Source organism: Tympanuchus pallidicinctus, unplaced genomic scaffold, assembly GCF_026119805.1.
Source record: "Tympanuchus pallidicinctus isolate F22 unplaced genomic scaffold, pur_lepc_1.0 scaffold15, whole genome shotgun sequence".
NCBI lineage: Eukaryota > Metazoa > Chordata > Aves > Galliformes > Phasianidae > Tympanuchus > Tympanuchus pallidicinctus.
Genome location: NW_026294669.1, coordinates 5779409 through 5800563, shown reverse-complemented (window position 1 = coordinate 5800563; position 21155 = coordinate 5779409). Strand labels below are relative to the sequence as shown.

Genomic DNA, 21155 nt, shown 5'->3' with positions numbered 1-21155 from the left:
TAGTGGAACGCTAGTGGAATATAAATGGATTTCTACTGTTTGTATTAATTCCATAAAAGTCTAAACTAGATTAGAAATTAGAGGGAGAAGTTGCATTTCAATCAGCAGTTTCCTTCAAGATATCTCCTACTTCAGTTTTTACTTGCTTGTAAACCTTTATTCCTTTTTGCTAAATCTGGTAATTCTTAGAGTTTTTTTCAGTGTGGGATTTTCCTGATACTGCCTTATATAATTGCTGTGGTCATTACTCATGACTTCAGCAGTCAGTGGTCTTGTCCTTGTGATTTTGAACCAGTACTGAGCTCCAAACGATGTACAGCATATATTCCAATTTCACTGCTTGCTGGGACTCTAGGCTGTGCTTCTGTCCTAGAAGGAGTTTGTCTGTATGTGTAATCTGTATCAAACACATGCCTTAGACGGAGAGCAGTAACAGAGCTGAAACAAGCAGGAGATGTCACTCCACCAGGGTATTTTCTCCTCATTGCCATAATTTGCAGTTCATTGAAATCATTACTCTGAATTGATTTACAGGCAAAAGCATTATCTTAGGAGCAGATTCTTTACCCATGCTGCTCCCAAAACACTAATGCTCTCTGACGTCCAGCCAACAAGCTTAGGATGCCACACAGTGCAATACAGTGAGTTGGAAGACTAGGTTGAGCTCTGTAATGGGAGAAGGAAGAAACGAAGTCTCAGGAGATTAATAAGTACAAGAAGGACCATTATTGTTCCTGAGTACAAGAGAATGGAGAGGCTGCTCTGTGGAGGGTCTTCAGGACAAGGATCAGCAGTCTGTGCTGCATGTGATAAAAGGAAAATAAAAACACATCCTGATGTAGTGATTCAGTTCTGGAGTGAATTTCTCTCGCAGCTGTTTATGGCTGTTCCAGCTGGCTGCACAGATTCATAAAGCAGCTTTCCGTGGTTTGTGTTTCAACAATGTGCTGTTGTACCAATTGATTATGCCTCTGTGGCCCATGAAGGAGGAATGCTATACCTTACCCCCACGATGTTACCTTTTCTTTTGCCAAAAGGGAGCTGCTGAGCTTTCAAAGGTGGATTTGACTGTAGTGTCTTGCTCTCTTGAAAACCTCAAGGCTTTTATCACGGTTAAAAGAGAAGCTTGTCTATGCGTGGGGCTTCTCTGAATAACCTTGATGCCTGTCAGTGATATTTATGTGGTATTTTTAATGGTCAGGCTTTTCTTAGGGAGTAATAGCTTAAGGGGATCATTGTTGGCTTTCTTGTCTTCAGCTTTTTATCCGAGCAGGAATGATTGCAACGTGGGCCCTGACACAGGATCCATGTCAGAGGCTACAAGGGTGGTCAGTACTGGACAGCAAAGTCCTTCTGTACACACTGTGGTCTACATAAAGAGTGCTCTTAAGACCCCAAGGTTTGGAACTGGGAAATAGGTGTGAAATGTTTCCACCTCGTGAATGCCCTGTAATAGTTCCCTTAAGGGTGAATTATTCACCTCCAGCCAGTCCCCTGTGTAATATTCAGGATTCAGTGTAAACTGGCTTCCCAAAAACAGAGAACTTCACGTTATGAAGGCAATCACAATGGTTTCACCATAATAAAAAGCATTCCAATGTCACCATGGTAGGGAAAAAGTCCAGTAAGATGCCAAGCCTTTGGGAACTCTGACCAGATCGAAGCAGTGATCTCTCAAAACCTTTCCTTAGTTGGATCCTGTACCCATTCCGACTTACTACTCAGTGCTGGACACCTTCCATTCTCTGCAAGGCAATGCTGCGTCCCTCTCTGGAGGTCGTGGATGTTTCTGATTTCAGTCTCCAATTTCCATCAGTTGAAACCTGCCTTCCAACCAGAGCAGTTAAGTGGAGATAAGACCAATATTTATGGTCTCAAGAGCTGGGAGCTTTCAAAATGTGCTTCTGAACATATTGTTGAATTAGCGATAGAAACAAATCATTATCCAATTAATAATTAGCAGGATGTTATTCAACCATAATAGAGAAGGGCAAATTACAGAAGTACACAGATTGCTAAGCCCTGTGAAATTATTCATGACAGGTTTTTCTGAGCAGCTTAGGCTGTCTTGTTCACAATTAGAATCAGGTAACCTTGTGACATTTTCTAGGTGACTACATTTATATCTAATTAAGCCATGGCCTTATTTTTTGAATGCCAGTCATTGTGATATCTAAGCGTTGTTCTTTCTTCATCAGATTTAGAGATAAGCAGTGTTCCTCTTCTCTTTCTTTGAGCTCTTCTGACTTCTCTTTGTTTCTTCCTCCTGTCCTTTTGCCAGGACAATTCTTTCTTTTTCTCCTTTGAGCAAAAGTGAGAATTTGTAAAACCTACTTTTTTTTTTGCTAGGTCTCTTTGAAGAATTTTTAAAAAATGTAGAAAGACTCATCTAAGGTTACAAACTTTGCCTTAGAAGTAGATTTAAGTTTGTCCCAGACTTGATAATACCACAAGAAAAAGGTATAGGAAAAAAAAAGTGGTCAGTTTGTTGCTCTTTTAGAGAGCAAACTTTGGCCTTTTGCCTTCTTGCAGCAGTGATTTTCACCTTCCATGACTGAAACCTGGCTGTTAAAATTCCATAGGATTTAGTTCACCTACATCAGTGTAACTTACCATGTGAATGTATCATAAATATGTGAACGTAACAATGGCTTTGAGCCTAATGTAGAGATTAATCACTCCTCAGAGAGGTTCAGGATCTGAGGCCCTTAAAAATACAAATCTCAGACAAATTTTCTTCTGTACCAAAGCTTTTCTGTGATGTACAGGAAAAAAAACCCAACAACATAGCACAGCTTTTTTTCACAAGACTGGCTTTTGCATTTAGTGTGCTGCTTTATTTTAGTAGTGTCGTTATTTTCCTTGATGGCCTACTCAGTAAGCCCACAGAATGACTGTCTTGCAGTTTCTAAACTGCACAAAATCTTTTCCTGCTGGAGTTGGTTCATTCTCCTTTTCCTTTCTTTAATTTGGAAAGCCAATTAGGAAATTAAGGATAGAGGTAAATATCTCCAACTGTATTACCAAAATATAATTGATAATTTGCCTCAATTAGTCCTTCCCATCAGAAAAATGAATTATCTTGTTTTCAGCTTACCACTCCACAGAGTCGCTGGTTGCTGGTTGGCATTCGGAGCATCCTCTTGGATGTGAATTTATCCTGCTAATTGCAGCTCATCTGCTTCTTTCAATCTGTCCTAATGCTGGTTGCGCATTTCTACCTCCTTTGTTTCAGATTATTTCATGCGACTCCTTGGCCTCTCTTTTTTGTGTGCTGTGCCAATGGGTTTTTGTTGGTGGTGTTTCTTTTTCGTGTTTTTTTTTTTTTGGTTTTGTTTTGTTGGGTTTTTTTTTTTTTTTTTTGGTTTTTAAATCTTGGAGGAGGAACGTAGGGTGCCTCATCTGTTCCAAATCAAAGGCTGGAGATCTCTGTGCTGCCGCACAGGGGTTTCTCTTTTGATCTGATGGGGAATTTATGGAAAGCTGGAATTTATGAAATGCGCTTATGCTATTCAAATTTTGCTTTGCTGACAACAACAGGAGCCTGGAAGAAAGATACAACAGACAAACAGATCCTTGCTTTAAATCATTGAGCAGTCGGCTTCAACACACAGTCTCCACAAAAAGCTTTAATTATCTCTAAATTTTTGAATAATCGTCTTCCTCACTCTCAGTAGTAAAATGTCCTCCTTGCTCTCAGTAGTCAGATGTTTTCTTACATGGTTTAGCTGCCTCTGGAGAAACAAAAAAGGACTGCAGTTTGCTGAGACTGTTCCTGGGCATTTCTGCTCATGGGGAGGTGTCCCTTGGTTGCTTCCCAGCAGGTCCATGGGATACTGCTGCTGGGAATGGTGCTGACAAGGTCACCCCCTGAGAATGTCAGTTCTGTTCCTGTGGAGACCTAGGATGGGTGATTCCTCATTTGCAAAACATTTTTTTGCTTTTTTTTTTCCTCTTGTAAAACATTGCTCCCGGAGCAAGCATTTGCACAAAGAGAAGTTGAAAACTTTCATTTGTTGCTGCTGGAGGAGTGCTCCCTGCTTGAGGTACAGCAGACAGCAGTCGCCAGCTCTGGCCAGCTGTGCCCCTGATGCTGACAGATTTAGGACAATATTCAAAGGTCACGGATCAGGAATTTTAACTCCTGTTGCTGAAAACCAGGTAGTGTTGAGTCTCATGAAGTCTGATTTTCTAAAAGGTCAGTCCACAGTAGAGCTGTGCCTTTACCCAGGGCATTCCTCTGGGTTTTGCACTCTCTTACTTCCAAATGCTGGTCATCAGTTTGATGGACACAGTGTGACTAGCAGGGATCCATCGCAGGGACCCACTCTGAAATGCTGCACAAGTGAGCCCTATGCCAACTGACCCTCTGTCTTTCATCTTCTTGCTTACATGAAATCTTCAGTTCTTTAGGGTACTGTAATTCCAGATTTAGCAAAATGATTTTGTTTCTGGATGAAAAGCTAAAAGCATCTGAATTAAATGAGTTATTCTAGGAGAAAATGAGACCCTTTTAATTGCTGGCCTTCAGTAATCTGTCTGCAAAGAGATATTTGTTTAGCTCGGAAAACTATAAGCAGAGCCTGACAGGTAAAAGAAATGTGACCTAAGTCTATCGTGGACTGATAGCACACTTATCTTTTCTGTGAGATAACAATATGGAAAGTCAAGGTTGGGAAAGCTACTTTGAGTAAAGGCCCATTTGTTTTTGAAAGTGCACCTATTCTGGCACTTGCTGCATTCAAAATTTTTTTTCATTGTGGTGAATTTTATCTTGAAGAATGAAAATGTTGCAGAAATTCTTGATTTTGTTTTGAAATGCTTCAGAAATAGAATTTTTTGTGACCAGATATTTCACCTACTTTTGAAAAGAAGCATTTAATTGTATTTTTAGCCTGAATAGCATATTGAAATCACGTTTTTTAATCACAAACCATTAATGCCTGAATCCACTGGTTTCAGCACTAGGAGACTTCTGCACTGCCATAAACAGCATCCAGCAAACATCTACAAATGAGCCCTTGTGTTTGACTCCCTCATTCTTTTACAAGCAAAATTGGCAGTCCTGCCTACCTGTTCTTTTCCAGTTCTGGGCTGTAAGCTTGGCAGCCTTGGGGTGCCTCCTCCATAAAGTATGGGAGCAGTAGGTAGTCTTGATACCATCAGCTGCTGATGATACGTGGGCTCAGTGCTCAGACTGTGCTACACCACCTTTGCTTGGCATTTGGCCTTGGAGAAATATTGCCATGCTCTTTCTGAGGATAGCTCTTGTGCCTCTCCTCTCTCTGCAGCTTTTCTATTATAAATAAATGACTGTATTACTTAGCAGGACAAACCTTTTTGAAGACTGCTGGAGGAAGAAGTTTCAGCTTCAAGTTCACCTTGTTTTCTGCCCATTCTGTCCCCTGACATGGGAATGAAAGCTGGGTTTATATCACAAGTAGAAGGATAGCATTGCCCACTGCGGACAGCCTTGTCCTATCCTGCCTTCAGTCTCCACTTCAGGACGTAAAGCTGTTATCACCTTTGAGAGTCTGCTGTCTCGAAGGAAAATAGCTTCTCAATTTAGTCCCAAAATCCCATCTGGGTACTCCTATAGACCTTTCTCCAACATTTCTACACATTTCCTCGTGTGTGAAGTGACACTCTTAATTACAGCTGTGCCTGCCTATGGAGCTGTAGGTGTAGAAGCAGAGCTGTAAAGGGCCTGCCCTCTATTTCTAGTCTGTGTGCAGGATTTTTAGTCATTGTTCTCATTGCAGTGCTCAAAGAACAATACTTCTCTCCCTATCTCTTCCTTCCCTTTTGTTTGTTTTTTTTTTTCCTTTCTAAAATCTACTCACCATAAGAAAATTTGGCCATAGTTCTTACTTCCTGGATGTTAAAAGAATTATCAAATGAAATAGGATCAGAAGACAACTGCTCAAACGTAGCTGTTCTTTATGGTTTTCTGGCAACAGAATCAAAGGCAAAAAAAAAAACAAACATCAAAATCTGTTAATTCTGAATGGGGCAAATTGTCTATCAAAGAAGTTTATTTCCAGCAAGACTTCCCCTGAGGCACTAGTACGTAGGAATGCACATTCTTCCAGATCTTTGTCTTATAGAAAGCAAGCACACATCTTAAAAGAAAATATTTAGAGAATGAGCTCTTTGAACAACATCTTCTGCAGATGCTGCTGATGTTTGGTTGTAGTGATATGCGCTATTCTTTTTTCCCATCTTTCTGTTCTTGTTGCTACATTCCATGAAACAACCCCTTTGAAGAGGTGGCAAATACCAGGCTACAGGAAGAAATTTTATTTATTTATTTATTTATTTATTTAACTAACTACAGATCTTGGTTTCTGCATTGAAATACTAAGTTTGGTTGGGAGCAGTTCAGACACAGAGTTGCCTGCTCTCAGGGTACTAGCAGGCTGTGTGCTGGGGCTGTTAGTTAGGTTCAGATGGGATATAACCCTTGAGGGTATGGGCATGCTCATGAGCAATTGATGTGGAGCAGCTGTTGTACTGTAAGCCTTGTCTTCCTGGTCCACCTCTGCCCAGCCTTGCTTGTGATCCTGCCTTTTGTTTCTATTATTAGGTTGGGCCACTTTTTCTAGTTTTGACAGCTTGATTAAAGCTCTTCCGTGGGAATTGAGAACACTTTCTGGTGTAGAAATAGTAACTCAGTGTGGAAACAGTCTATCAGAGGCTTTGGGCACTTTTGATAGCAAGTTAAGGTACTGAGCAGCCTGCTACTTCTGCAGTACTCTGTAATAAGTGTGTCTTTTGGAAATGTGGTCTGTCTCTTCATCCTTAGTAACACATTTATCACAAGTACGGTCTGTTATAAACCAAAGCTCTGGTAAAATGTTATTATAGAAGAATTAAGAGTTTTCACTCCCTGCGTATCCATTTATTATCTTACACTGGAAGCATGAAGAAATGCTGTTTTCACTGAAGTCATTTCATGAATGGTGAAACTCTCTTAGTGAGCTTACTCTAGTGTTAAAAACTCTACTTTTCCTGCTCAAAGAGGGCTTCATGATCCCTTAGAAAGATGTGCAACTGAGCTGGGAAGTGACATACACATTAACGGAATTGTTCATGTGTCTTACAAGGTTTATTTTCCCAGTGTTCTTTAACCTGGTTACCTTTATGTATTCTGATTTGTAAAGCTTCCAGTAAGTGTTAAAAGGTTTAATACCTGATGATATTCAAAGGCAACTTCATATGTTTGTGACTGTATGGAACAAGTCCTACAAAACTAAGAATTCCACTTACTGCATATAGATCAGTAACTGAATGAGTTGGTGCACTGCTTGCAGTAAGAGTAGCACTAAATGGGGATATGGTGGTGAATGATGACTAACTGAGTGGTTGTCCTTCCTTAGTCTCTGCCTGGATCTGAGATGCACTTTGAAATCTATTCTCCAGAGTTGTTAAGTGAGGGTGGTGTATGAAATGGCGAACAGCTTGGTCTGCAAAGCTCCTGATACCCTCAGTATGGACACGTTCCCTCTGTGAGATCTTGGACTTTCTTTGTATTTAGTAACAGATGAGTGCCTATTAACAACTGTAGCACTTCTCAAGATTGCATTGCTTTCTGCTGCAGTCTGAATTTATTGGCCAGGAAATGCTCCAGCAGGGGAGATTGAAGTTCACGACTAGAGTGCTCTGAGCAACACTGCAAAATTGAAACAAAAATCTATGAGCAATTCAGTACATCAGTGCTCTGTGCTGGGGCCTGCTTACATCATGAAAATGTCCTATTCCCATCTCAACATTTTCCATCATCTAAGTCAGTTGTGCTGTTCTCCCTGTGCTTAAGCTGTAAAAAACAAGCAGGACTCCTCCTTTTCTTAAAACCCTGCTCTTAGCAGATGTTTCTTTTAGTACATCTTTATTTAAGGTCTGATATCTTTGTGTCCATTGCCTTGTGTCAAGGTGACATCTGGTAGCAGGAATTGCAGCCAGTGCCTCCATCAGGAACTCCACCAGGAGAGCCTGGGCTGGACCTTGCAGCAGTTCTGTGCCTTTCAGAAAAGAGCTTACAGATTTCCCCGAGGCTGATAATGCTTAATGACATTTTTAAAACATCGCAAGTATGATTAAAGCATGTAGTTAGGTTTCTCAGTTAGCATCAACGAGACAAGAAGGAATTAAGGTGGTGTATTGATTTAAATGTATTGATTGGAGAGGTCACTGTGTCACTTGTGACTGCGGGGAGGGAGGCTGCAGAGGTCGGTGTTGGCTCAAGGAGCTCCTCAGTGCCTTTCAGGGGTGGGATGACCTGGTCTGGAGCAGAGTAATGGTAATACTTGGTAATACTTCTCAAGTTTGTGAATTAAAGTACAAGAAATGTGCATTCAAAAAAAAAAAAAAATCAGCTTTTGCTCATGTGGTCGTGAGCCTCCTTGATATTTATTGCAAATTATTCTGACTGGTCTGTGTTCTCTTCTGCAGTCATCTGGTGGCTTGTGCTGTCCAAAATAGTGTCAGTATTAGAGTGCTCAATTCTTGCTAATTATCAGGATACGAGAAATGCATCAGCATTTGCCATTCTGTAAAATGTAGTGTTGACTGAGCTAAGTTGCCTAACTGAAGCTTGCCCATGTCTTGGGTTCCTAACTTGGCAGCTGAAATTAGGTGGCATATTGTGTTGACAATGCCTGACGTCGTGTGTCTGGAACCTGGCAGAAAGATGCTCTCCGTGGAGGGTCCCGAACTCAGAAATAGAGTTTCTTAGTGTGCTCCAGCACAGCCTGAAACCATTGACCTTTGGGCCATGTATGATTTACTGATGGGGGCAGATAGATTTGGTGCCATTTGGCAGCAGCTTTCTCCCAGGGCTGGACCCTTGGCTCTGGAAGATGCTTCCCACTCGGTCCAAATAGCCCAAGTCTATATTGCTCTTCAGTGCACTCTACAAAGTGCATTTATTTTTGCAGCTATTGTGGAATTGGGCCTTTGAGAGAAGTCAGACGTATGAGAAAGGGGGGAATTTGTCGTTCTTTGGACAATTTAATTTCGTCTTCATGATGTATTGCAGATGTGTGCACTGCCTTCAAAAACAGCCTTGTTATATTATCTAGTTCTCATAATAATAATAAAAAGTAAATGTTGTCTCAGGTTTGTTTTGCCATATCTGCTTTTCCTATGAATTGAATAGCCTATAAAGCTGTGTATGCTAAACAGTCAATAATAAAATATAATAGGATGTGTTTCTTTCCTAATATACTGAGGCTAAAGACACTGGGGAGGGAAAAAGCAGTTTTGCTTGGACAGAGCAGATGATTTTCCCAGTTGCAGGGTGATGAGCAAAGTATATAGGAAAACAGTTGAGCTTTTACCCTTAATACTCTTGATGCCAGTGCATGGGTTTTATTTGTAAAGACTTTCTTAAGACATTGGGGCTTCCAAGCAGACAGTCTGCCTTTGCTGCGGGGGAGCAGGGATCTTTGCCATGACTGGCTTTGAGATCTGGAACCCAGGTTTGTGCAGTGAGTTTCTGCCTGTATGCATCTGAAGTCTCCTGTGAGGTGAGTGTTCACAGCGAGGTCCTATTTATTTGCACTCAGAAGGCAGCAGATGAATCTCTCTTCTCTGGAAGGGTTCTCAGTTTGTTTTGCAATCTGTTACAAAGGTTGTGCTAATTACTGGAAATTTTCTTATGTAGTTAACAGACTAAATATAGCAACTATTACAGTTGATAGTTAAGACAAGGTGTAAGCTTGCAATTTCTTTAAGGAAATGCAAAATCAAAGGAAATTAGGAATCATAATGCAAAGTCAGCATCAACCCGACTGTCTTGTCAGGATTTATAGAGGCTATGAAATTGAACAATAAAACCAACCTTTGGATGAATTTCAATAACAATAACCATGACTTAAACTTACCAGCATGTTTTACAAGTCCTCTCTGGTCTATTTGGAATCTACGAGATAAAGGGAGCGTGTGCCTTATTGTTGAGAAGAGCAAGCAGGAATAAATTAACTAAGGTGATCCATTATTTAAGCTTTGCAAAACACTCGATGTAAAAGTTATTTTTGCTGCTTTTTTGTTGTACATTTAATGAACGCATTCGTTAGATTATCTCTTAAATTTCCCCGGCTAGCAAACTAGTAATGCATACAATCTCTCAAATCCTTGGATGTTAGGGGAAAAGATTAAACATTTATTCTGTGGCAATATTACATCTTGTTCAGATGCAACTGAAGTTGATAAAAACTTTAAGACTCCCAGATTTGTTAATAACATTTGCCCTTGAGGCAGGATTTAAGCACTTGGAGGGGCTTGTTTAGGACAAGGAGCTCCTCTCCTAGCTCCTGACGTGCTGGCAGTCCCTGCTCACATCTGCTGGGATTTGCTGGAGCAGCCCCAGCCTGATATGCCCAGCTGGCAGAGCCATTCTCTTAACTGCAGTCTGTTCTCAAAGCTGTTTTCACCTGACTTAAAGCACAAGGTTGCTTTGTAGGAGATCCCAGAGCACCAGCACAGCAGAATGTGGCTCACTGGGTGCTATGGTCCACCAGGTCTCACTAATGAAGTCCTTAGCTATTAGACTTTCAGTGCTGCATGGATTTACTGGTGTTACTCTACATACTTCACAGCCAGTTACCAAATGAAGGTAAATATTAATAGGAAAATGAATCAACTCTTTTTCCCTTCTACCTTTGGTGTGTAATTAGAAACATTTCTTCAGTGTCGCTGTCCATTTTGCTTCTCCCTTGTGTGCTGAAAGGTGATCTCTTTTATCCTGGAGGCTCCAAGGGAAATCACTTGTGTTATTACCAGTGGCAGTAGCAGTGATGCACAGAATTGTCCCTTTCTTGGTAATGACCTTGAATTTTATGAAGTACCTCAAGGTTTACTAACAAGGGTAGTACTGCTAGAAGTTTGTTAATTGAAATGATGAAATATGCTAGAGAGGATACAAATGAGTTTAAAGCCAATTCAATTAGAAGTGCATCTGTTTCCAAAGCTGCTGGAGGAATGCTGTTTATTTTCAAAACACTTTTCAGTCAGCCTCTTGGAGTCCTTTTGGCACATTTGTTTAACGCTGTGCACAGACCTTACACCCTCAGCAAATTTATCATTTGGAAGTACAACAGTCAGGTGGATGTCAGTGTCTCCCATTAGCTTGTAAATCTCCTAATTGCCTGCTTCCCCCCGCCAGTGTCTGATTGTGAATGTGGACAGAGACACAGAAGGGTGCTGCAGCCCCTTGTTGGCTGTGCCAAGTGTGACCTGTGTTATTCATGTAGGGAATGAAACTGTACTACCGCAAAAAAACTCACCGCTCAGTTCTGCAGTGCAATCACTTTGTGTCTCCTACCACCTCCACCTGAACCGTGTGACATCTCCAGACCATCATTCATCCACCTCCTCAGCTCTTCTGGGTTGCACAGCAAAAAAGAATGAAACAAGAATAACAGTTTTTACACCAAGCATTTGAGCCTTGGCCTCCAACACCCACCAAACCATCATCTTTGCTTTATTCGTCTGCCTTCTCTTGCTTCATCTCTTTTGGGTTGCGCAGAAAAAAAGTGAGACAAGAATAATAGCTGTTGTTCCATCTTGTGCCTTCCCAATACATCCTGTGTATTCTGTGGGCACTTTGTTTATTATGGATGGGATGAGACTCCATTTGTGGCTTGTAGAGCAACATTGTTCTTAATGAATAAATAATAGTAAAATGAGTTTGGCAGCCTAGGTAAATGCATTTGTTCATCCTATTACGTTGGCAGTGTCTCAGTAGTAAAACAATAGCACTTAAACATGAAAAAGGCTTATTTGATCGTCCAGTACAATTTTTTCTGCCAATTCAGGACTATTCCCAGTAGTGTGTTTCCAACTGCTTACATAAATATCCCATGCATTGGTGTTTGCGTCTCAATCTCACCTACGCTTGCAGCCCCAGCTTGGTGACACACAGCAGCCTGGTGTTGGTTCAGACTCTGCAGAGGTTCTCAACTGCTGTTTCTAAAGTAACGGGGCTTCAGTTCAATGGTGTTTGAGATTTTGAGGAATAAAAAAGATTAAAGGAAGCTTCAAGAGAATAGAGAACATGAGAAACAGGCTGGGCAGGGCTGGGGAAAGGACGGTGTCTTTTCCTGCAGAAGGTCTTGGAAACTCAACAAGTGTTAGTACAGGTACTGCAGAAGAGGAGAACAGGGAATGCAGTGGATGAGTGAGGTGTTTAAGGATGACATTGACAAAACATTGTTGATCTTGAGCTTGGGTTGAGTTAATCTCCCTAAGCTGAGTGACAGTAACTCAGAAACCCATTTATGTTCTTCCCTTTTCATATTCCTTTACTGTCAGAAATATTTTTTTATTTTGATCTGTAATTGTGTTTTATTGTTCCTTCCACTGGTAATAGCCTGCATGTGGGATTTGCTATTAACAGCTGGTATTAATGGTTAATCTCATTTGTTACACACCATGCCAAACTAAAAGCTTGCTGGGAACGCCATGTCGAGGTTTGCTTTCTGTTTCCAAACCAAACTCTTCTCAGCTCCTGACACTGCCAGGCCATTGCAATGCTCTACAGAGAAAACCAAATGTCCCATTCTCATGGGCACTGGAAGGGCTGGGAATGAGCTGAGTACAGCAGTACTTACTAGTTTCTCGTAACAGGGTGTCAATAATCGATGATATATCTGTGCAGAGGGCACTCATCACACAGATGTTTTCGCAAAAAAATTTGTTGGTGAATGAAACTTTTGATGATGGGAATCTCAGCACAGGATAAACCTCAAGCAGTTAATGGAAGATATAACGACAGTTTGTGAGAAGGTGTTGAAAAAAGGTTATATTCTGTTGTTTTTTTTTTTTTAACCATTATTTAATATGGAACATCTGTTTCTTGTGGACATTAAGTTAATTTACTGCTCTATTAGCTTGCTAGTTTTTATTCATACTTAATTTAATTTATATATGTGGATGAGGAAACTCGAAATGCAGTAGGTTGGTCTCTTAGCATCAGGAAGTCTTTAGAAAACCTTCGTTTTGCTGAGGGATCCCCACTACAATGAAGTGGAACAGGTTTCATTTGTTTTGTTTATAAAACTTTTTCTTTCTCTGTCTTACTTTCCTATTTTTTATTTTATTTCTTTTTATTGTAGAGGTAAGTCTTGAACTGTCAGAAGGCTTATTCCATTTTGCCTTTGCTGATAAGCTGATAACCCCTCTGCCTAACTCTCCTTGTAAGCAAGGCACTTTCTTTGTTTCTGTTAAGAGTTAATTACCCAGGCTGTCACACAGCCCAAGGAGAAGTGATATTTCATGTGATGGTGATACAGAACTCTTTTGAAGAACTGCCTAAGAAATGCTGCTCATAAATCTATCATGAGGAAATTTCTTTTAGTTATCATAATGTGTTATGAACAGCTTTGAGTGACAACCTAAGCAGGTTGAGTAGAATATTACTGAGAAAGCTAGGGATAGCTTGGATATTTTGGATAGAAAGTGAGTTTGTTGTAGAAATATTTTATGTGTGTGTGTGTGCATGGGTGTAATCTGAGCTAGATGTGAACACAAAGCATGCAAAGTTGAAATATCCCGAACATGATCATCACTGCCATGGATTGGGTAGGAAATAATCAAGATATGTAATGCCAGCGACTCTGAAACTGTAGCTGAAAAGGGAATGCAGTACACAGAGATAAGCAGGAGCAAAGTGAAACATCGCGTGCTGCACGAGGACAACTGGGCAGCTTTAGGAAGGAGTTACAGCAGGAACTGCTGGTGGAAATGATTGCAGCTGTCAGACTGCTGAGGTGGCCGTTCTGAAAGAGAGGGAGGAGAGTGCCACACGAAGCCAAAGAAGAAGCAGAGCATCATAGAGCTGAAGGAGGGGACTGCTGTTGTTCCAGGAATTTTTAAGGCACTGTTTCCTAAAACAGTGTCAATATTTCTTGTGCTGCTAGATGGAGGATATTTTATAGGTGGGGGATGCCTAACCAAGTCTGAAAGCTGTTTCTCCACAGTGAAATGAGGAGTGCATCCTCATGCTGCTGTTGTGGATCGATGCTCAGGATGCAGCACAGTCATGGCTTGGAGTCAGTACAGGTTTGGATGCAGCAGAGCCAGTAAATCTGGCTGCTGGGCATGACTAATCTCCCTGCCTCAGCTTTGGTGTTTCCTGGCTGTTCGGGGCGCTTGTCCAGAGGTTTTGGAGAGAAGCTGATTCTCCTTTTTTATTTATTACGTATTTTTGTGCTTTATCCTGCTGTGGTGACTGTCACCTTGATAGAGAGTGGAGAAATCCTTCTTAAGAGCATAATTAAATCAGCTAATTTAGTATTCTGTAGATATGTCTTACACAGGGAGGGTTAGAGGCTGAAAACCAAACAGAAAGGACATAAAAATGAGTAACGTCAGAAATAAGATAGGGATGAAATTCTTTTCTTTTCATTGCCTTAATTGCCAGAGCTGTCAGAGGACTTAAGCCTTCTGTAATAAGGGCTGGTCCTAGCAGCCACCAACTTTTGTGGCTGAACATGAAATCTCTCTTTTGTTTAAATCTAGTAGTGCTTAGAATCATGTCAACCAGGTAATGGAAACATGAGAATGAACATAGCACAGTGAGCAGGGATTTGCAGAAGCTTGTTCACATGTTAGCCAAGGGCTATGGACAGGCATTTGTGAAGACCCCACGGGCTCAGGCACCCTTTGAGTGTGCTTTACAAAGTCTCTCTTCCCTTGAGTGACTGTGGGGCTGGATATGTGAAGAGAAAGCCTGGCTTTGTCCTGAGAAACCCTATTGGGTTTTGATTCAATAAGGTGCTGCACCTGCAGCTATCCAGAATTCTGATTTGAAGAGGTGATCCTGGAAACACTTCAAAGTGGGAGAAGGTGAAAGCAAAGTTTTCGTATGTCTCTTATAAAATACACAGTGGTCAAAGCAGTTGCAGAGATGTATGAGAACTACCAGAAGAAAGAAGGGGTCATATGTTTTCTTTGCTTCTCTCAGGAAGACATCCCACCCAGATGCAGAACTTGTGCTTCAGAGGATCACAAAATTCAGAAGTACACTTAGTAGTACAGTTAGATCTCCAGAGTATGTGATGTCCAGATTCTTACAGTGTGGATAGTTGCTGCCTGTTGTCAACTGCCTGCTTCACATTGGATATTTCTTGTCAATGTGCATTCTTTATATCAGTCAGTTTTATCATGGCCATCCTAGTAAAAATTGGGCTAAACCAGGAAATTGGTTTTAGTCACTGCTGTTCTTTGCAAATAACATCATAATTTTGCATTGGGAAAGTGTTGTCAGACAGCCAAACTTCTTTTCTTTAAGAAGTCCTCCTATGAAGTTGATTATACAGATTGCAGAGAGACATTAAAGGATCGGAGTTCATGAGTTGGAGTGATTATAAAAACTCTGTCTTCAATCTTTGGTATAGGTTACATTGAAGAGTCTTGCACGGTTCCTTGCCCATTTGATTGCAAATTAAGTGATTGGTCCAGCTGGAGCCCCTGCAGCTCTTCCTGTGGGACAGGGATGAAAGTCAGATCCAAATGGCTGAAGGAGAAGCCCTACAATGGAGGTCGCCCCTGCCCGAAGCTGGATCTCAAGAATCAGGTGAGTATGTTAAATCACCAACAGAAATCTCACTGTGCTTGTTGCAGTTTCAACTGGGATCATTAGGTAGCAAGCCGGCATTGCAATTACAAACAAGAGTAATCTCGTGGCTCTGGCTTTGAGTTTCATGGGCAATCCTAGAACTTCTTGAGGATTGAGGGGAAGATGCTCACGTTACAGCAGAACGTGACCTGAAACACTGTATTTCTTATGTAAAAACAATTTTTATCTCCCAGAGCACAGGAAGCTCTGGACAAATAATCTCACCTGGATGGTGTGTAATTATCAGAAAGCTCAGATGTCATGGATGTTTTAAAAATCTTTAATTCTCTCTGAGACGATGGTAGCTGCAGAAACATGTGTTTGTTAAATATACTCTGCTATTTTTAGCAACTTTTCCCTTTGACACAAGTTCCCTTCAACATTAATCTCTGTATATTCAATATTGAAGTGTCCCTTTAGAGGAAAATAGTCTTTAAATTGCTACTCTTAAGAAAAATCAGCTTCTATTTAAATGCTTTTTAATGCTATATGTATATCTACAAAGCCAATAGAGGTTTCCTACATTTACTGATTATTTTGTGATGGTAATTAACACTGATGAAGCACTATATAGTTAAGCCTGTTCTTTACTGCTTTCAAATTCAACTATGAAAATTAATTAATAGGATGGAAACTGTCATACCAAAGGGGCTTGATATATATATATATGTATAATTTGCCGAGTGTGTAGAAATATATATACGAAAAATGTATTGCATAATATGTGTAGAAGGACTTTTAACAGCAAAGATGTATTTGTGCAGCAGCTTGCAGGTGCTAGAGCTGCTGGATCATGTTGTTAACCCTGCAGTCACTGACACAGCTTTGTCCTGGGGAGCAGCACCACTTCTACCACCTGATTCTCAACTCATGTCGTTTTCCTCACAGTTTATTTTTACTGGTGTGAGAAACTTGTTAAATGCTTCTTCTTCTGCATATCACTGTTTGGAATTCATAGGCAGTATCCTAACAAGAAGAAAACATAAAACTGCAACAAAGTGCGTGTTGTTCATACCTCAGTGCTTTTCTTAATAGATCAGAGAGGTCACCAAAGAGGCAAAATGAATTCCCACAATAAGTTGTTTGGTAACAATAAGCTCCTTTGTAATGAAAAGGTACCAGGATTGTTACCCATAGTCACAGCAGACTACTTCTGATGAAAAGTAACGTTGCTATAAAGTGTTGCCTATCCCCACGCACATTAAATGTACTAATTTCAAAACCCTTTTGGAAGATATTGAAGGAAAGAAATTGTCTAAATTGGGAATTTATGTCTTTGTGAGGTTTATTGCAGCATGATGCTTGCAAAGCATTACAGCTGGTGGTAATATAAAGGTAGTTGGTGCTTTTTTGCCTCTTTCCCAGGAAGATAAGACTTCATGTATATGTATGTTTGTGTACATACAGGTACATACACATATACAGGTGTGTGTGTTTCTCTTCATTGGTTTCACCTGTGCTTCCTACTTCTTTGAGCAGTAACAGAGCCTCGCTCTGCACCCAGCAGTGATTTAGAAGTGCTGAACTCTTTAGGCACATTGCAGCACGAAGACATTCCTTGCCCAGATGGCAAACTGAATTAGCTGGCTGCACTCATGTTTAGCTAAGCTGAACACATGTCTTTAATCCAGTGTAGGGAGAATTGCCTTCTTTTTCCTCTGATGTGAACAGTGTTTAAAGCCTAGAGAGAAACCCTGCAGAATTCTGTGTATGTTAATATATGACTTCCTAACTATTTTTTGCATAATCATATAATCTGGTTTAAATACCTGCAGTACAGTACAGTTCTTTGATATCAGGCATGAGAAAGCTAGGTCACAATGGTGCAAGGATTTTCCTTATCTTTTCCTGGTGACAATGTAGTATTGTGTTCTATGCTTTGTTGAAGACCTTAGACAACTGAAAACCAAGAATAAACTCCTGTAGGTGCCAGCAGATTTCCCTTATTATCTCCTCCACTATTTTTAGTTATCTCTTTAAAATTATTGCTCCTGAGCTTGGATCTTGTTATTGCTTAATCTTCTATTTTGTAGAACCCTCCGTTTTCCAGTATTGTATGATTAAAACCCGTGCTCAGTTTGTGTTTTTTCTCAGTCAGCCAAATAATCTTTTATCTCTCTTCTTGTGAAAGTTGTTTTCTAGGCCTATTGGCAGCCCCTTGTACATCTTTTTTGTCTCCCCAGTGTCTTTCAGGTATTTGGCATAAATTTAAATGCAGAGAACATAATGGAAACAACAGCCCAGCAGTTTTCTTTTTACCATTTCTCATTGTGGAAGGGCTCTGGCAATGCTGGTGTTTCAGCAAAGTGACTGCTTTGGAGCAGAGGGCAATTCGCAAATCAAAACAATTTATTTGACTGATGCAAATAATTACTGAATCACTTAAACCTTCTTCTAGAAGACTGTCCTCGTAGAATCAGTTCAATCATGGCAGTGCAGTTTTTCTGGTCTCTTTAGAACACAACTTTTTAGCATAAATGTAGTTGAGTGCAGTTAATATATTTATACAGACACTGAGATAATGACATATTCCTGCATGATATTTCATGGAGTTTATGCCCCTAAGTGTTTGACAATTGTTTAAGTGTTAGGTGCTTGCATTTTACTACATCTTTTAAAGAAAATGAGCATTACATGTCGAAGTTGTGCAGCTCTTATCTAAGGCTGTGATTGCTTCTGAACAGGCGATTGGATTACAGGGGTCAGCTGGTAGATATTCTTGGCTGTGTAATGCATGTTAAAAGAGGTGTAGCTTTACTTTTTTCTGTATCTGCAGTTATTTGAATGCACTTACACAGCATGAAGTTGCTAAGTTATTTAATGTATAGTTCTACATGACTAAAGGTTAAATATGAGTTATGGGGGGTTTACTGCTTGAATATTCTCTTGTAGGTTTTTAGGATTACTACAAAAAAAAAAGCATCTTATTTTAAAACTCTTGGTTTTCCAGGGATTACCTTTCTATTGATTGCTCTAATATGTATTCCTGTCAAGATTTTCCCTCCTCTTCCTTCTTCATCCTCCTGCTTCTACCTGGTCCTGCCAAAGGACAGATAGCACAGCATGCAGTTTATTCACTTTGTACGTGCTGGATCTGTTGAAGCAGCAAAAGTAGAAAGTATCTGAAATTTAACATTATTACTTCATTTAAAGTGAACATGTTGTTCTTATTACATCCAGCTGTCAGGGTCCCATCCCTTCTCAAATATTTTGTACCAGATTTGATGATAGAAGGTAGATGTTAAAGATTTTTGTTTCCCATTTCTTCAGTAGAAATAATTGAACTGAGAATTGCCCCAGCTAGAGGAATACTTGCAGCCTGGCCCCATTTGTGGTTATTTATCAGAAAAATCCCCATTAAAATTTGGCTTAAAATGGAAAAATTGTGTTTTGAACGCTGAACTTTCTATCAGAAATAGAGAGGGTAACCTGTTTTTAAGCATGTGTCTTGTTGTTTGCAGGCTCCTGTGATATCAAATGGTAATGATTGGGGTAGTTCTCTGATAGAAAAATGTTTTCAGGTCAGACATTCACTTTTATCTGTAGGACTTTAAGGTCTTATTTATGCATATGATCAGTGTGTGTACTTCACTGTGAAAAGTTACATAGATGTGAACGAGATTGTGTGACTGAGGTGGTGGATTCTGGTGTCACAAATGAAACTAACTTATGACTTGTGAGGACAAGTACAGTGCAGGCCAAGAAGCTGCCTTGAGTTGAAAGGAAAGAAGAAATGATACTGCAAATGCAAGTCATTCATCTATGAGAAGGGGATATAAAAGGTCAGAACAGAGGGGGGAAAAAAAAAAAGAAAAAAAAAAAAAGGAACGTTTGACATGGCTATCTTTGAAATAAGTGAGAACCTCCACCGGGGCAGATTGTTATGAGCTTGGCATGCAGACTCTTGTTCATCACTGGCAAAAATGCATAGCTAATGGTGGTGACTATGTTGAAAAGCAGTGTTTTGTAGCTGAGATTTGCTCTATCCAGTTGTGCTCTTTGTGTCTGTTGTAGTTTCCACAGGAATAAATAGGAGGCATTACTTTCAGAGTGACCTACATACAATTTTAGTAAAGGCTTGCTCAGGAGCAGCCTTTTGTTAAGATGCTTCCAGGGCTTTTCACACTTAATTTCCTAAAAAGAAGTTTTAAATAAGCAACACAGCAGTGTACAGACTAAAGTTTGATTTACATTCATAGTGGTTTCTTGAGGCAATTTTTTGACTCATGTTTTGCAAGCTAAGTTTCTGTGATCCAAAAATGCCCCTGCTCTATACTTGCAAGCTTTAGACACTGTCAGAAGAACCCTACCTAAGGAAGAGCAACGTAGCATATCTTATCACAAGACACTGTAATGAAACAGATCCATTTTCACTTAGGTAGGTAACTGCTCTCAGGAAGAGCAGTAATTCTGGGTACATTAACGTTTCTGAAGAGGCAACATACAGCACTACTGCGCTTCTGATGTTTTAATTCCATCAATTTATATTCCAGTCCTTACCTGCTGACATGAAATATTGACAGCTTTTTTTGTTTGTCTTTGTGTCACCTGCCTAGCAGGGAAATATTCAAATAATAATAATCGCTTAATTTTGATTGTCTGTCAATGAATGATTTTATGTTTTGCTTTGGTGTAATAGTTGTACTGTTCCTTTGCATAAATATATCTTTCATGCATGCATCTGCTTATATTTATCTATACACGTGTGTGCATGAAGCATTTTCAGAATTTTTAGACTTGTATGATAGAAGTTAGGTATTAACCCAGTGTCTTTAATGGCTGTGAACAAATTAGCTCACATCCAATCCCTGGGTGGATACCCCTTGCTTGTCAGTGTCAGAAATTGGTTTTTGAGAATATGATTAATAATATATTATCTATAAATAGCTCCTGCATAAATGTTTTCTTTTATAATATAGATTGCTAATTGTCAGAAAGCCCCTACTTTTCAGAAGGCAGCATAGAATAATGCCAGCTCCGTCACGTGCTGCTGTATCAGTGACACCAACTGTGGACAATCCCTTGCTGTGGTATGTGGGAACACAGCTGACCTATATTTTCCTCCAGCTCTGTCTATCAGTGCTCGTTTGCTTTGTGAGAAACTTAACTTCTGGAACCAAAAATCCTGTCCTTAACCTCAGTTTTACCTTCAGAAGATCAGATTTCCTCCCACTTAGCGTTAAAGGATGGAATTACAGGATAGGAAACGTCTTCTGATTCTAATGTGTTTTTACAGTATCATAAAAATTCTATGGTAGTTTTTTTTTTGTTGTTGTTGTTATTTTGTTTTGTTTTGCCTGCTACAATCTCATGTGAAAATATTTGATGTCAAAAAATAGTGAAAACCTCATAGTTACCTTACACATTTCTTGCTGTGTCTGAAAGTTTTGATACTCAACTGTAACTTAGTTAATTGAAAGTGCATAAGTACCTCGCCAGGTCTGTACAGCATGGCTGCTAGCTCCGGTTCCTTAGAAAAGTGTCTGAAAAACCAAGTATGTGAAGGGGTACTGCTCCTTTTTCTAAAGAAAATACA

General features: G+C 40.0%; 1 protein-coding gene across 5 annotated transcripts in view; it reads left to right on the top strand.

The window, feature by feature from the left end:
- The window catches only part of THSD7B (thrombospondin type 1 domain containing 7B), a 293426-nt gene that overhangs the window by 204692 nt on the left and 67579 nt on the right, over positions 1 to 21155 (top strand). For all 5 annotated transcript variants that reach the window (XM_052674802.1, XM_052674807.1, XM_052674806.1 and 2 more), the window contains one exon: positions 15399 to 15577. In XM_052674802.1, the coding sequence (XP_052530762.1) occupies positions 15399 to 15577 (179 nt within the window). The remainder of the gene's footprint in view (positions 1 to 15398; positions 15578 to 21155) is intronic.